Consider the following 14,630-nt stretch of genomic DNA (forward strand, 5'->3'; position numbering starts at 1 on the left):
TGGTAGAAAACACAGAGCTGTTGCAACAGTATACGGACAATGAGATTGTTTTTTCTATATATAGGGGGTTATTTACGAAAGGCAAATCCACTTTGCACTACAAGTGCAAAGTGCACTTGAAATTGCACTTGGAAGTGCAGTCGCTGTAAAGCTGAGGGGTAGATCTGAAATGAGGGGAAGCTCTGCTGATTTTATGATCCAATCATGTGCAAGCTAAAATGCTGTGTTTTTATCCTCCTTGCATGTCCCCTTCGGATCTACAGCGACTGCACTTCCAAGTGCACTTCGAGTGCAATTTCAAGTGCAGTTTGCTCTTGTAGTTTGCACTTATAGTGCAAAGTGGATTTGCCTCTTGTAAATAACCCCCATAGTGTCACAGTCCACTATTTACTGATTAATACCACCAGAATAAGGATCTCTGTATGCATCTTCATACAGGATTAATGTTTGGATGTCACATTTTTTTTCTGCTGAGAACATTCTCTCTGCATGATACTCCAATATGAAGTTAAACATCTCAGACATCTCAGGAAACCCTTATATATCCATATCAATTTTCTTCAAAGTGCAGATGATGACTGCATACTTAACATTAGGTGTTCTGAACAAATCAATGTGATTCATTTATCTCATACAGAAGTCTTTGTATTCTTTCACTGAACTCATCCCTAATTATCTCACTTTGGACTGGCGTATTTGCTAATTTCAGCAACAAGAGGAGATAAGCAGTTATTGCACTTGGCAGGTGACTTCAGTGCAAAGCTGGCCATTTTAGTAAAATCATAGCTGAGAGGTATTTTTCTCCTTGAAGAAAGAGAAAAACTGGATTTTTTAGGTGATAGATGCTTCAAGAAACCATGATAATATCTATAATAACAGTCTGCAGAATTGTTTCACTATGTAACATAGCTTTCATTGTCTGGATTTTCCCTTTTTTCCATTCAATTTAGCTTTAAAACATCCTCTGCTCAAACAAATTTAGAACGGCACTGACAAATCTTTAGTTATTAATTATTAACGTGGCTTGAGAGTTGTGTGGCATACTATCAAAAGCACATTTTCTTCACTGTGAGCCCACACCACGTGAACTACTGCTTAAGTGTTTAAGTACAAATTATAAGAATTATACAATAATAAATAAAAAACCTCATAACATCCCGCCTAGTGTGAAATATACAAAAATGCAGACACAATTTTGACCACATGTAACTTTTATTAGGATTAGATCTATTGAGAAACTCGGGAGGACTAAAATTTTAAAGTGGTTGTAAACCCGTGACATGGAATGGACATGGAACAATGAACAAAGCACATATTTCCATAGTGTTTACTTGTCACTATCCAAAGCACTGAGTGTCATTTCTGCTCTCCAGTTCCTCTGCTCTCCAGATAAGTCACTGTTGAAAGGTTTACCTGAGTCCATGTGATAGAGGGTAGACGGGGGAGGAGCCCTCCAGCACACAGACTGCGATTGATAGCCTTAGCTATGCCTGTGTGCTGTGTGGGGGGCAGTGTATCCCTTCCTTCTAATCAGGTAATAATGTTACACAGATCTTTCCTCTCTGAGCTGTGCAGTGTGTGACTTCAGATCACTGCCCCTTGCCTCTGGAAGCTCAGAAATACTGTTTCAATTCTATATTGTGAAGGGCTGTAGAGAAGAGAAGACTGCAGATAAACAGATACAACTTATATAGGAGGATTTGTTTCATCTCTGTGTATCAGCTAAGTGGAGGATTCATTTAAAATGAGAAGGGTATCCTAGACATCCATAACTGACTGACTGAATTACAATATCCAGGATATCGCTAGATGAGTAATTACAGCCCCAACTAGGAGAACCACTTACCTGTGAGCGTTATTTGACTTCCTTTGTCTTCCTTTGAGAAAAGGGGTCACTTTTTTATGGAGTATTGTCACCTGTCACACTAATTAGTGAATTTTTCTTGCATGTAGGGCATCATATAGCACAAAAAGCACTTTATTTTATTGTAGCAAGCACTTTGGTTGAACAGCAAGCACTTTTACTGAAGGATTTTCATGGACTTTAATGAATTTTCTATGCATTATTATTATTATACAGAATTTATATAGCGCCAACAGTTTGCGCAGCGCTTTATGCATTGTTTAGAACATTTATAAGTAAATCACTGAATATGGTTTGATCATCACATATGCAATTTTTTTTGTAATTTATTAGCAATATATGTTATTAGGCATTATTTACTTTTGGCACAATTATTGGTAGGATTTTTGCCCTTCTTTATTGTTTATAAATTCCAGGTTTGATATCTATAAGGCACGCAGCCCCTATAATAGAATACACAGAACTTTTGCGCAGGGACCTACCATCATTACATATACTTCAGTGAGTATATGTAGAAGTTTACAGCCACTTTAAGAGTGCAGTGTGACTTGTTAGGATGCACAGGGTCTAAAAAGGAAAAAAGATCTATAATCTATACACTCCAAAGACATGCTGGTAGGTTAATTGGATCCTGTCTAAATTGTCCCTAGTATGTATGAATGTGAGTTAGGGACCTTAGATTGTAAGCTCCTTGAGGGTAGGGACTGATGTGAATGTACAATGTATATGTAAAGCGCTGCGTAAATTGATGGCGCTATATAAGTACCTGACATAATAGATAATAATAATAAGGTGTATTCATAATAAGCTACATGAGGAAAGGGTGGGCAAGTTGGATACAGTCATTCCCTTTTACTGATGGTTATCTAGACACCTTTAAAAAGGCTATATTTCCCAACACAGAATGCTTAAAGTGGTAATAAACCTTTACAGATACACTTTGAAATGACAAGCCCCAGATGATAAACAACGTTGAAGCAAATCCTCTCTTTAGCTTCAGCCCTCTCTCCTATAGGGCGTTCCAAAGTACACAGATCAGATGGTATTTCTCAGCTTCCAGGAGGAGGTAGTGGGCATGGATCTGATGCCACACACTTCACAGCACTGAGCAGAGACCTGAGTGTAATCTGAAACCTGAGAACCTGAGAGGGTGGAATAGACACCTCCCCTCCCCCCCTTCTACACAGCCTCACTGAGAAATAGGCACATTATCAATTTAGTGAGGCTGTAAATCACCTATTGTATGCTAGAGGTAGGGGGGCAGGGATCTGATACAATCTACAGCACAAATCTGAGTGTAATCTGAGGCCCGAGGGAGGGAATGAACACCCCTCCTCTTCCACAAACTCATAGGGAAACATGCATGTCGATGTTTCAGTGAGGCTTCAATTACATCATGTGTGCTAGAGGTAAGGTCACCATGAAATGCCTATTGTCTGAGAAAATTGTAAGAAGTAAGGGATCCCAGGGCATTATACGATGTGGGGATGAGCTACCACCGATGCTGGGGGACCCCAGAAATGGATGATCGGGGCCACACTGTGCAAAACAAAAACTGCACAGTGGAGGTAAGTATAACATGTTGGTTATTAAAAAAAAAAAAAATAACATGAAGCTTTACAATCGCTTTAAGTGTTCTGGCATAGCATTGGTTCCAACGGTGCTGGTAATTTTACAGGAAATTGTGCTAAAGTATGGATAATGCAAGTGAGGCCACGAGTGTAGTGAATGGAGGTAGTAAATAGTGAGATGCTGCAAATAGCAGAAGACACATAGGCATCACTGCTTGGAGGTATACCATACTTTAGGTGTCATATATACTACTAATAAACACAGGTTCTGGTAAAATAATCAAAAGGGTATGCTTATAAATGGTATGCGTAAAAAGGTCCAAACTGTTTGCACACTGTGCAGTCTTTGTCTTCCACTTTATTCTACTACACACCTCATGTAGTCTCAGCTTAATTAATGATTGATCAGTTTGTTATCTCTTTAAGATGCATTCAGATCAGCACAGCATTTTATAATGCTTGTATAAACATGCTTATGTCAACGTGCTCTCCTGCATCTCAATGATTCTCTGTTTACTGCTTTGAGATAGATATGCACACCAAGATACAGCTGTCCTTTATGGAAGGATGTCAGTATGCATTGGCATGCCGCTGAATGCTAGATGGACCTCAGATGCTTCAAACACAGGAACATCCAGCAATTATTGAAGTCTAAATTTATACTAACACTCATGTCTAGAATAAAGGACAAATGCCTCTAAAGTGTATAGATACTGTATGTGCATTTTAGTTGGAAACACAAAACACACAAATGCTAAGATAGTAGTGAGTCTAGTCTTCAATGGCAGCAGAAAATAAGGATAGATTATCTCAATTACATTGAGTTATTTTGAGGATGATGTATAAAATACTGATGGAAACGAAAAGCTGTAGTTTCTTAGGTAGCAACTAGTTGTGTTAGTTGTTTTTTTTTATTCCTCTATTCCTATATTTAAAGCATATGTTAGCCCCACATTTCATATCCTGATAGGCGTATGTTGTACCATATACTATACTTGTATTTGCTTCCATTGTGTGAAATATCTAGTTATCCTGCTTTCCTATTTCAAACTAACCGTGCTAGGCATAGAAGCACATCCTTCCCAGTGTGGTCAGTTTTCTTCTTTGCGTTTGTCTTGTCTGTAATCCAATGGTCAGACTTGTGCTGACTGCTTACATGCCCCCCTGCACAGCTAATCACTGGGAAGACCAGTGTCCTGCTGTTTCTCTGTCTCCTGCTGACATATGCCTCTGCAGTCTCCACCCCCACCTCTCTAAGCCCCTTATGCAGCTGGGAAGAGAGATCATGTGGTCATTTCTAAAAAAAAAGTAAATAGATAAAGTGTGTGTGTATATATATATATATATATATATATATATATATATATATATATATAATTACTGTAATATACAAATTGTACAGGTGTTTTGAGTTAATTAGCAGATTAGAGTGTGACACCATCGTCGTTATTTACTAAAGGAAAATTCACTTTGCACTGAAAGTGCATTTGGAAGTAAAGTCACTGTAGATCCGAGGGGGACATGCAAGGAAACTAAAAAACAGCATTTTAGCTTGTACATGATTGGATGATAAAATCAGCAGAGCTTCCACTCATTTCAGATCTACCCCTTAGATTTGGAACCACTGCACTTCCAAGTGCACTTGCAGTGCAAAGTGGATTTGCCTTTCGTAAATAACCCCCCATGAGTCTACAATATTGAACTTTTTCACAATATTCCAATTTTCTGAGATACTGAATCTTTCTGTAAGCCATAATTATCAAAATTAAAAGAAATAAATGCTTTAAATATACCTCTCTGTGTGTAATTACACTATATAATATATTAGTTTCACTTTTTAAATTGAATTATTGAAATACATTTTTACTTTTTAACTTTTTGATGATATTCAATTTTTTTAGATGCACCTGTGTGTGTGTGTATATGTGTATATATATATATATATATATATATATATATATATATATATATATATACTTTATATATCAGTTGAGGGGGTTTGATGTTGCAAGCCAGGGTGAAGAATACATGATATCACTGCCATTCTATTACTTTCTGTGTTAATTTTACCATAAGACTCAGTGTACTCTCTCCAGCCTGGCAAATGGAGGCATTTGGCAGGCATTAAGAAGGCACACTGGTTACCCAATTTTGATGTCTCTATATACAAGGCCTCAGATACTTGAGAGTTTTATAGCTGTAACTTGACAATAAAATGGAATATATTTTGTATATTTTAAGTTAAAGATTGGAAAATGCTGGTCACTGGAAAAGCTACCCATACTCATGAGATGGCATTTGTTCATTTCCACAGAAAACATCCAAATTGCGTAATGAAGTTATGTTTATGGAAGATCACTGACCTCAGAGACTGGATACTGTCTGATAGAACTATCAATTGGCTTATTGTTATGGTTTTCTCTTAGGATAAACATTGAGCTGGCAGTGTCTGTCAGCCGCACGTATTTCTTCCCCATTGTCCTCTTCACTGCCTTGAACTGGAACATTTTACAGAATAGAGCACTCTTATATGTCAAGAGCAGTCCAGAAGATTATGCATGCACAACCAAACACTCCCATTTGCCCATGGGCACCCTGCAGAGTTTACTGAATAACCTTAGTTGGTCACTGACCAGTTATGCTGCAGCAACATTGCCTATGATCTCCTTGCAGTTAATTTCCTCATTACTAAATGATCATGTTTTATTCTACGTTGCTAATGTGTGTGGGGGTGGCCATCCATGTACAGGTACAGAGTTTTGCTTCCTCATGTCAGAGCCTCCAGTAAAGAGAACAGTGAGCAGCACAGTAGTGACATGACCAAATATCACTCTTAACTAGGGATGAGCTTCGAGTTTGAGTTGAACTCATGTTTGACTCGAACATTGGCTGTTTGCCCGTTCGCCGAACAGCGAACGATTTGGGGTGTTCGCAGCAAATTCGAAAGCCGCGGAACACCCTTTAAAAGTCTATGGGAGAAATCAAAAGTGCTAATTTTAAAGGCTTATGTGCAAGTTCATTGATAAAACGGCATGGGAATTCCCCACAGGGGAACCCCGAACCAAAATTAAAAAAAAAGACGCGGGGGGTCCCCCTAAATTCCATACCAGGCCCTTCAGGTCTGGTATGGTTTTTAAGGGGAACCCCGCACCAAAATTAAAAAAAAATGGCGTGGGGTCCCCCCAAAAATCCATACCAGACCCTTATCCAAGCACACAACCTGGCAGGCTGCAGAAAAAGAGGGGGGATGAGAGAGCGGCCCCCCTTCCTGAACCGTATCAGGCCACATGCCCTCAACATGTTGATGGGGACAAGAGCCTCATCCCCACAACCCTTGCCCGGTGGTTGTGGGGGTCTGCAGGCGGAGGGCTTATTGGAATCTGGAAGCCCCCTTTAACAAGGGGACCCCCAGATCCCAGCCCTCCCCCCTGTGTGAAATGGTAAGGGGGTACAAAATGACCCCTACCATTTCACAAAAAAAATGGCAAAAATGTTAAAAATGACAAGAGACAGTTTTTGACAATTCCTTTATTTAAATGCTTCTTCTTTCTTCTATCTTCTATCTTCCTTCGGTTTCTTCCTCCATCTTCTTCTTCTTCTGGTTCTTCTGGTTTTTCCTCCGGTGTTCTCGTCCGGCATCTTCCTCCGTGGCGTCTTCTTCCCTTCTTCTCCTCGGGCCGCTCCGCATCCATGATGGCATGGAGGGAGGCTCCCGCTGTGTGACGCTTCTCCTCTTCTGACGGTTCTTAAATAATGGGGGCGGGGCCACCCGGCGACCCCACCCCCCTCTGACGCATGGGGACTTGACGGGGACTTCCCTGTGGCATTTCCCGTGACGTCAGAGGGGGGCGGGGTCACCAGTTACGTAACCCCTCCCCCTTCTGAAGTCATGGGGAATGCCACAGGGAAGTCCCGTCAAGTCACCATGCGTTGGAGGGGGGTGGGGTCACCGGGTGGCCCCGCCCCCATTATTTAAGAACCGTCAGAAGAGGAGAAGCGTCACACAGCGGGAGCCTCCCTCCATGCCATCATGGATGTGGATCGGCCCGAGAAGAAGATGCCGTGGAGGAAGATGCCGGACGAGAACACCGGAGGAAGAACCAGAAGAACCAGAAGAAGAAGAAGATGGAGGAAGAAACCGAAGGAAGATAGAAGATAGAAGAAAGAAGAAGCATTTAAATAAAGGAATTGTCAAAAACTGTCTCTTGTCATTTTTAACATTTGTGACAGTTTTTTTGTGAAATGCCCTTACCATTTCACACAGGAGGGAGGGCAGGGATCTGAGGGTCCCCCCCCACCCGCAGACCCCCACAACCACCGGGCAATGGTTGTGGGGATGAGGCCCTTGTCCCCATCAACATGGGGACAAGGTGTTTTGGGGGGCTACCCCAAAGCACCCTCCCAATGTTGAGGGCATGTGGCCTGGTACGGTTCAGGAGGGGGGGGCGCTCTCTCGTCCCCCCTCTTTTCCTGCGGCCTGCCAGGTTGCATGCTCGGATAAGGGTCTGGTATGGATTTTGGGGGGGACCCACGCCATTTTTAAAAAAATGTTGGCGCGGGGTTCCCCTTAAAATCCATACCAGACCTGGAGGGTCTGGTATAGATTTTGAGGGGGACCCCACGCCATTTTTTTTTATTTTGGCCGAGGTTCCCCTTAATATCCATACCAGACCTGAAGGGCCTGGTATGGAATTTAGGGGGACCCCCCACATCATTTTTTTTTATTTTGGTTCGGGGTTCCCCTGTGGGTAATTCCCATGCCGTTTTTATCAATGAACTTTTATGTGTATTGTCGGACCGGCAATTCATTAATAGCCGCGAGTAGTTTTAAATGACTTTTTTTCCTTGGAAATGTCATTTTGCTGTCAGACTGTTCTAAACACGGGAAACATGCGCCCCTTTACAGGCATACTATAGACACCCCCTAGGTACGAAATTTAAAGGAATATTACACTTTTATTGTTTCACTTTAAGCATTATTAAAATCACTGCTCCTGAAAAAACGTCCGTTTTTAAAACTTTTTTTGCTTTGATCCATGTCCCCTGGGGCAGGACCCAGGTTCCCAAACACTTTTTATAACAATAACTTGCATATAAGCCTTTAAAATTAGCACTTTTGATTATTCATGTTCGTGTCCCATAGACTTTAACGGTGTTCGCGTGTTCGAACAAATTTTTTGCCTGTTCGCAAGTTCTGGTGCAAACCGAACAGGGAGGTGTTCGGCTCATCCCTACTCTTAACCTCCTGACACAAGCAATCAGAGGCAGTAGTGCCTTAGATTTCACAATGCAGGTATATAGCGATGTGACTGTAAGCATATAGCGATGTGACTGTAGGCATACAGCGATGTGACTGTAGGCACAGAGGTGCCTAGACACCCTCACATACCAAGAAGTGCACTTTTATTTTTCAGGGGGGATTCCACACAAAAGGTACATTTTTTTATGATACTGCTTAGCAGTGGCAGCCCTGTCCATACGGGGTGCAGGGGCGCCTCCCCCCTAACCCATGCACCCGGCCCCTAATATACATGCAGGGCGCAGATCACTTGGATTTCAATGTTTTTTTTTTTTTTATGCACATGATTAGAGCCTGAGGCTCTAATTGGCTTAAAAAAAGGATGGGCTTTGGGAGCAGAGCACTGTGCCCTGAGCCTACCCAGTTGTGTGACAATAGCAAATTAATATTCGCTATTATCTTTTGGATTCTCGGCCAATCAGGAAGCGGGTCCTGAGACCTGATTGGCCAGGGAGTTATAGGACTCCTGGCCAATCGGGTCTCAGGACCCACTTCCTGTTTGACCTGGAGGAGAAGCAATGGCCCCAAAGCAAGGAGCTGCAGTCGTACCATCTGCCTCCTAAGGTAAGGAGGCCTCTGATCTCTGCCTTCCCGTCCATTTTCTGCATGGGGGTAATTGGTGCCTTCCTGTCCATCTCCTGTGGGGATGGGGGTGGCGTTGGTTTGCCGCCCCCCCAAATTATTGAGCACTAGCCGCCACTGCTTCTTAAGCACACCTAGCATTTCTAGATGTTCCCTAGAACAAAGTACATTTTCACCCTTTCAGTTCCCATTTTACAACAAAGGATGAGCCTCCGACCTGTTTCTAATGCATAATATGATATAATGAAGTAATATTATGCAGTTGGCATAGGACAGCCTAATCTGGTCCATATATATATATATATATATATATATATATACACATATTTTTAAAAATTTAATTGACAGTATGAAAACTCAGCAATGCAAAGACATAAGGAGAATGTCAGCGTTTTTTTATACAGTAAGTCTCTGAGCTACCTTACAGCCTTTGTTCACACACATGAAAATACCCTTATCTACCTCATGCTCCAGTATCTGAACATTATGTGAATATGAACATTTCTAATGGATTTTTTTATTACTAACATGTAATATAGATATGGCATGCATAAACATAAAAAGATGTAAAATCAATAGGCAGACTTTGACATCTATAAGTAAAAATACAAATCATGGCAAACTGACATTCCATCTTGTCTACAGCTTAATTTGTAAAAGGTTTTGATCCTTTTAAAAGAAAGGTAGATGCAAATTAAAAGGAAAATATGTCTCATGGTTGTGCTTTCTCAATATGATTAGTATTGATTCATTGGTTGCCCTCGTTAGTTGTGGGTCACTTTGAAAAACTTTACAAATGCACTTTGAATAATGAATATGTCTTGGAAATGATGCAGACTTAAGTATGGTAGACTTAGCTGTCAAAGTGTACCTTTCAATGTAAATCAACAGTTTACAGAATGACATTTATTTAATATTCCCCATACTAATTAAGTCTAGCAATGTAAATTAAATGAAATATAGCACAAACAAGCACTATAGAAAATTTATGGGGGATACTTACAAAGATCGACACAATAATGACAGTATTCCTTTATAAAAGCCAGACATGGGAGGTTGTAATGTTAAAGTCTAAGAAATAGCAAAGAATGTACACACAGGTGAAAAATTGTAAATAGTCGCAAGACCCTGCAGCGGCTAGTGAAGACGGCTGGAAAGATTATTGGTGTCTCTCGCCCCTCTATCCTGGACATTTTCCATACACGATGCTCAGAAAAGCTACCTGTATCGTGAGGGATCCTACTCACCCCTCCCACAGTCTCTTTCAGCTCTTGCCATCAGGCAGAAGGTACTGGAGTATCAAAACCAGGACTGTCAGACTGTTCAACAGTTTTTCCCCCCAGGCTGTGAGAGCCTTCAACTCCAATCCTCTTTGAAACCTCTTCTATTCCTATATATTGTGATTAGGAACGTCTCATGTCCCCTCCTTTTTACTCTTGAATATGTACTAGACAATTTTATAAACACTTACTGCTACAAAGACTTTTGGAAACATATAGTATATGTACAGTTACGTAGTTCCCAGATGTGTATTCCTCACTGTGTTTTTATTCTTTGTACATCTAGTTATAATTATGTTTAATTTGTATGTAGCACCGAGGCCCTACGAGATACGATATTTCGTACTACTGTATGTTCTTACGTGTGGTGGAATGACAATAAAGCTTAACTTGACTTGAAAACAAACATTAATTACTACACCATCATTTGGAAATTTCCTTTTCTTGTCTTCTGTATTAAAACGAAGGGACTTGACTGGGTTTAGAGCTCATGTAGATGGGCGTTGTTTTCCTGCGTTTGATGTGCATTTGAAAAGCATATCCAATGCAGCCCAGCAAATTCCTATTGACCTTATCGACATGATACATGATATAACAGTTTAGAGGCTGTGCTTGACCTGCTTTGCTTTGTGTTGAGTTACAGTTTTTTTACATACAGGAGGTCCTATTAAGGCTCATTTGAATTACAGGCAAACCAGGTCACATGCAGTTACGTAATCAAAAAGCTTGTATTTGAGCCATTTTTGACAAGAACACCCATTTGCTTGAGCTGTTGGTGATGTAGATTACACCTGTGGTATCTAGAGCAGTGAAGTGTGTGTAGCTTGAGACCCAGTGAATTTGTTGTTACATACAGTATTATTCATCAACAGTAGCTATTGAAAAAACAAAAATGTAGGTGGCTTGCACTAAAATATGTATATATGTGACTTGAGCTCTCTCTACTATACAATATATATACAGTCCCTGACAAAAGTCTTGTCGCTTCTCTATTTTGTAGAAACTCCTGCTATTAACCTGACTTTTAATTAATCAATTGGTGTTAGAAATAGCTCATATGAAAAGCTAAAGCACTCCCAAATGATGTTTAATGCACTGAAATAAATTAGTTTCACTGAAAAAAGATTTATCATTTAATCAAGACAGACAGGTCAAATTTTGGCAAGACAAAAGTTTTGTCACCTATACAGAAATTGAACAACTTTACTGAAAATCCAAAAATATGTCAGCAAATTAAGTAGTGGTGCTGTGAGATCCAAATTGAATATTGAAGTATGACTTCCATGAGCTTGAAGGACAGCATCCATGCGGTTTGGCAAGGATTCATACAATTTATTGATGAAGTCATCAGGAATAGCAAAGAAAACAGTCTTGCATGCCTCCCAGAGTTCATCAATATTCTTTGGTTTCGTCTTCCATGCTTCATCTTTCATCCTACACCACATATGCTCAATGATGTTCATGTCTGGTGACTGGGCTGGCCAATCCTGGAGCATCTTGATCTTCTTTGCCTTAAGGAACTTTGATGTGGAGATGGAAGTATGCGATGGAGCACCATCCTGCTGCAAAATTTGGCCTTTTTTATGGTTGGGAATATAAGAGGTAGCTAAGATTTCTTAGTATTTTAGACTATTGATATTGCCTTCCACCCTGCAGATCCCTCGCACACCCCCATACTGGATGTAACCCCAGACCATGATTTTGCCTCCACCAAACTTCACTGTTTTCTGGGTAAATCTCGGCTCCATGAGGGTTCCAGTAGGTCTCCTGCAATATTTGCGGCGACTGTGGTGTAATTCAACAGAAAATTAATCTGAAAAATCCACCTTCTGCCACTTTTCCAGAGTCCATCCTTTTAGCAGGCTGTGGCCCTTGGCAAATGCCACACGGTTTTTCAATTGCCTTTTGTTTAGTGCTGGCTTATGGGCACTGATTCGACCATGGAGGCCATTTCGAGACAGAATCCGGCAAACTGTTCTGGTTGACACAGGGACTTCAGGTGACCAGGCCTCGTGGAGCTCTGCTGCAGTGGAAAATGGGCTGGCCTTGGATTTTCGAGCCAACAAACGGTCCTCTCGAGCAGTTGTCTTGCGGGGTCCGCCTGACCTGGCCTTGTCCAAAACGTCTCCAGTCTCTTCAAATCTTTTTTTATCCTCTGAACTTGACGCTGAGACACATTGAAGGTGTCTGCCACATCAGCAGTGGATCTGGACTTCAGCCTCTTGATAATCAACACTTTAGTCTCCGGGTGAATCTTAGGCATGTTTGCAGAGGTCTAGTTGCAGTTGAGAAGGTCTAGTGTACTGGTGTTCTTTTTATACACACCTGAGACCTAATTGATCCATTATTAGTCACAGGTGAAGCTCATATAACAAGGCGACAACACTTATGTCTTGGCAAAAATTGACTCAATGGGCTTTACCTAGCTGTGAATATTAGAATACTTTTTGTCAGTTTCGTTTTGCACTGAAACATTATTACAAAAGCTGTTGGGATTAAAATGAACCATTTCTTGTAACAAAATCTTGATTAGAAATATATTTTAGCGGCACTTCAAGTCAAGTACACAAGCGACAAGACTTTCGTCAGGGACTGTATATATATATATATATATATATATATATATATACACACACACACACTATTTATATAGATGCTTTATACTTTGTTTATTAGATGCTTTGATTTCACCCATGTACTGTTTGACCTGCATTAAAGAGAAAGCTGATCATGCACTTCTTATCCTTTTAACTTCCAGTTAATTATGCAGTTCAACTAAGCATTTTCCATTCTGTAAAACTGTCATTTGTAACAATGTAAGGAAAGTATAAAAAAGGAACAGTATCCAAACCAGCCAAACATTTGACATTTTACCCTGAAATAGAAATGATAACTAAGATCATTATGATTGCTATGTGCAACACTTTTTTCCTTTTAGTTTTATAAATCTCTTTTTATACTATACTTTCTGTACAGAAAAAAAAAAAAAGCAAATCACAAAACATGAACAGTTTCCTCTCTTTGTTTACAGTGAACTCAGGCGATGGCATTGACTACAGCCAGCAAAAACGTGAAAACATTGGTGACCTGATTGAAGAAACACTAGAAGCTTTTGAGCGCCATGGAGGAGAAGATGCGTTTATTAATATAAAATATATGGTGCCTACCTACGAATCCTGTCTGCTGAACTAAACAAAATAGGATTATTGATTCAAAATAAAGGCTGTGTGCTTCCAAATTTGTACATCCAACTGAAGCATTTTTTCTCTTGTTTATGACTTTCTCTCTTCACAGCTGCTAAAATGAGATCTTCAGGACCATTTCACTGTTAGTACTATTGTGAACAAGGCTATCAAATACATAAACAGTGACTGTTCCTTACATTACAATGGTGTACTGTGCTTTTTTGTACTGTGAAAGAATACCCTCTTTATGGCTAAGCTGACTGAAATGGGAGCTGGAGTTAAGTCTTCAGTTGTACGGACAATAAAACTATAATTTTCATATGGAATTCAGCAATTGCTGCTCTGTGTTCTCTTGCCCTAAGGGTGATGTCAGTGGTTTTAATGAGGGTTTGCTCTGACTGCTTAATAGGTATTTGTCATGGAAAAGAAATAGCAGTTCAGTTGTGACTCCTTCACAGCTGTGCTGTATAATACATCCTTTTGCATAACTACTACCAGATTAAAAGACTTTATATGGCCTTTATATTTGCTAATATTCATATAATATTGTATTATATATTGAATATACCCAAATTGTTTTCTAAATTAAACAGAGCAACATTAAAATCCTAGGTATCCATGTTAACATCATAAGTTACCACAAATACTGTCCTTTCAACTATGTCCCTAAAGTGAATAGCCAGCTAGCACTAAGAAAAGTGATTCACACCTATGTAGAATATATAAAAAAGCTTGATAAGTGCACTAAAGTCTACTAATAAACAGTTGTGAATCCAAAATTAAACCCAAAAATGCTAAAAAGTAAAATGAATGAATGCAATATACAACTTAAATAATAATATTAGCAAT

The 14,630-nt window shown here is 40.0% G+C and overlaps 1 protein-coding gene across 1 annotated transcript in view; it reads left to right on the plus strand.

Annotated features, from left to right (window-relative positions):
* Positions 1-13,979, plus strand: part of PACRG (parkin coregulated) — an 803,955-nt gene extending 789,976 nt beyond the window's left edge. The window contains exon 5 of the mRNA XM_073627473.1: positions 13,628-13,979. Coding sequence (XP_073483574.1) covers positions 13,628-13,788 — 161 coding nt within the window. The 3' untranslated portion in view covers positions 13,789-13,979. The remainder of the gene's footprint in view (positions 1-13,627) is intronic.
* Positions 13,980-14,630: the final 651 nt, after the last annotated feature.

This window comes from Aquarana catesbeiana, linkage group LG04 (genome assembly GCF_042186555.1).
Source record: "Aquarana catesbeiana isolate 2022-GZ linkage group LG04, ASM4218655v1, whole genome shotgun sequence".
NCBI classification, from domain to species: domain Eukaryota; kingdom Metazoa; phylum Chordata; class Amphibia; order Anura; family Ranidae; genus Aquarana; species Aquarana catesbeiana.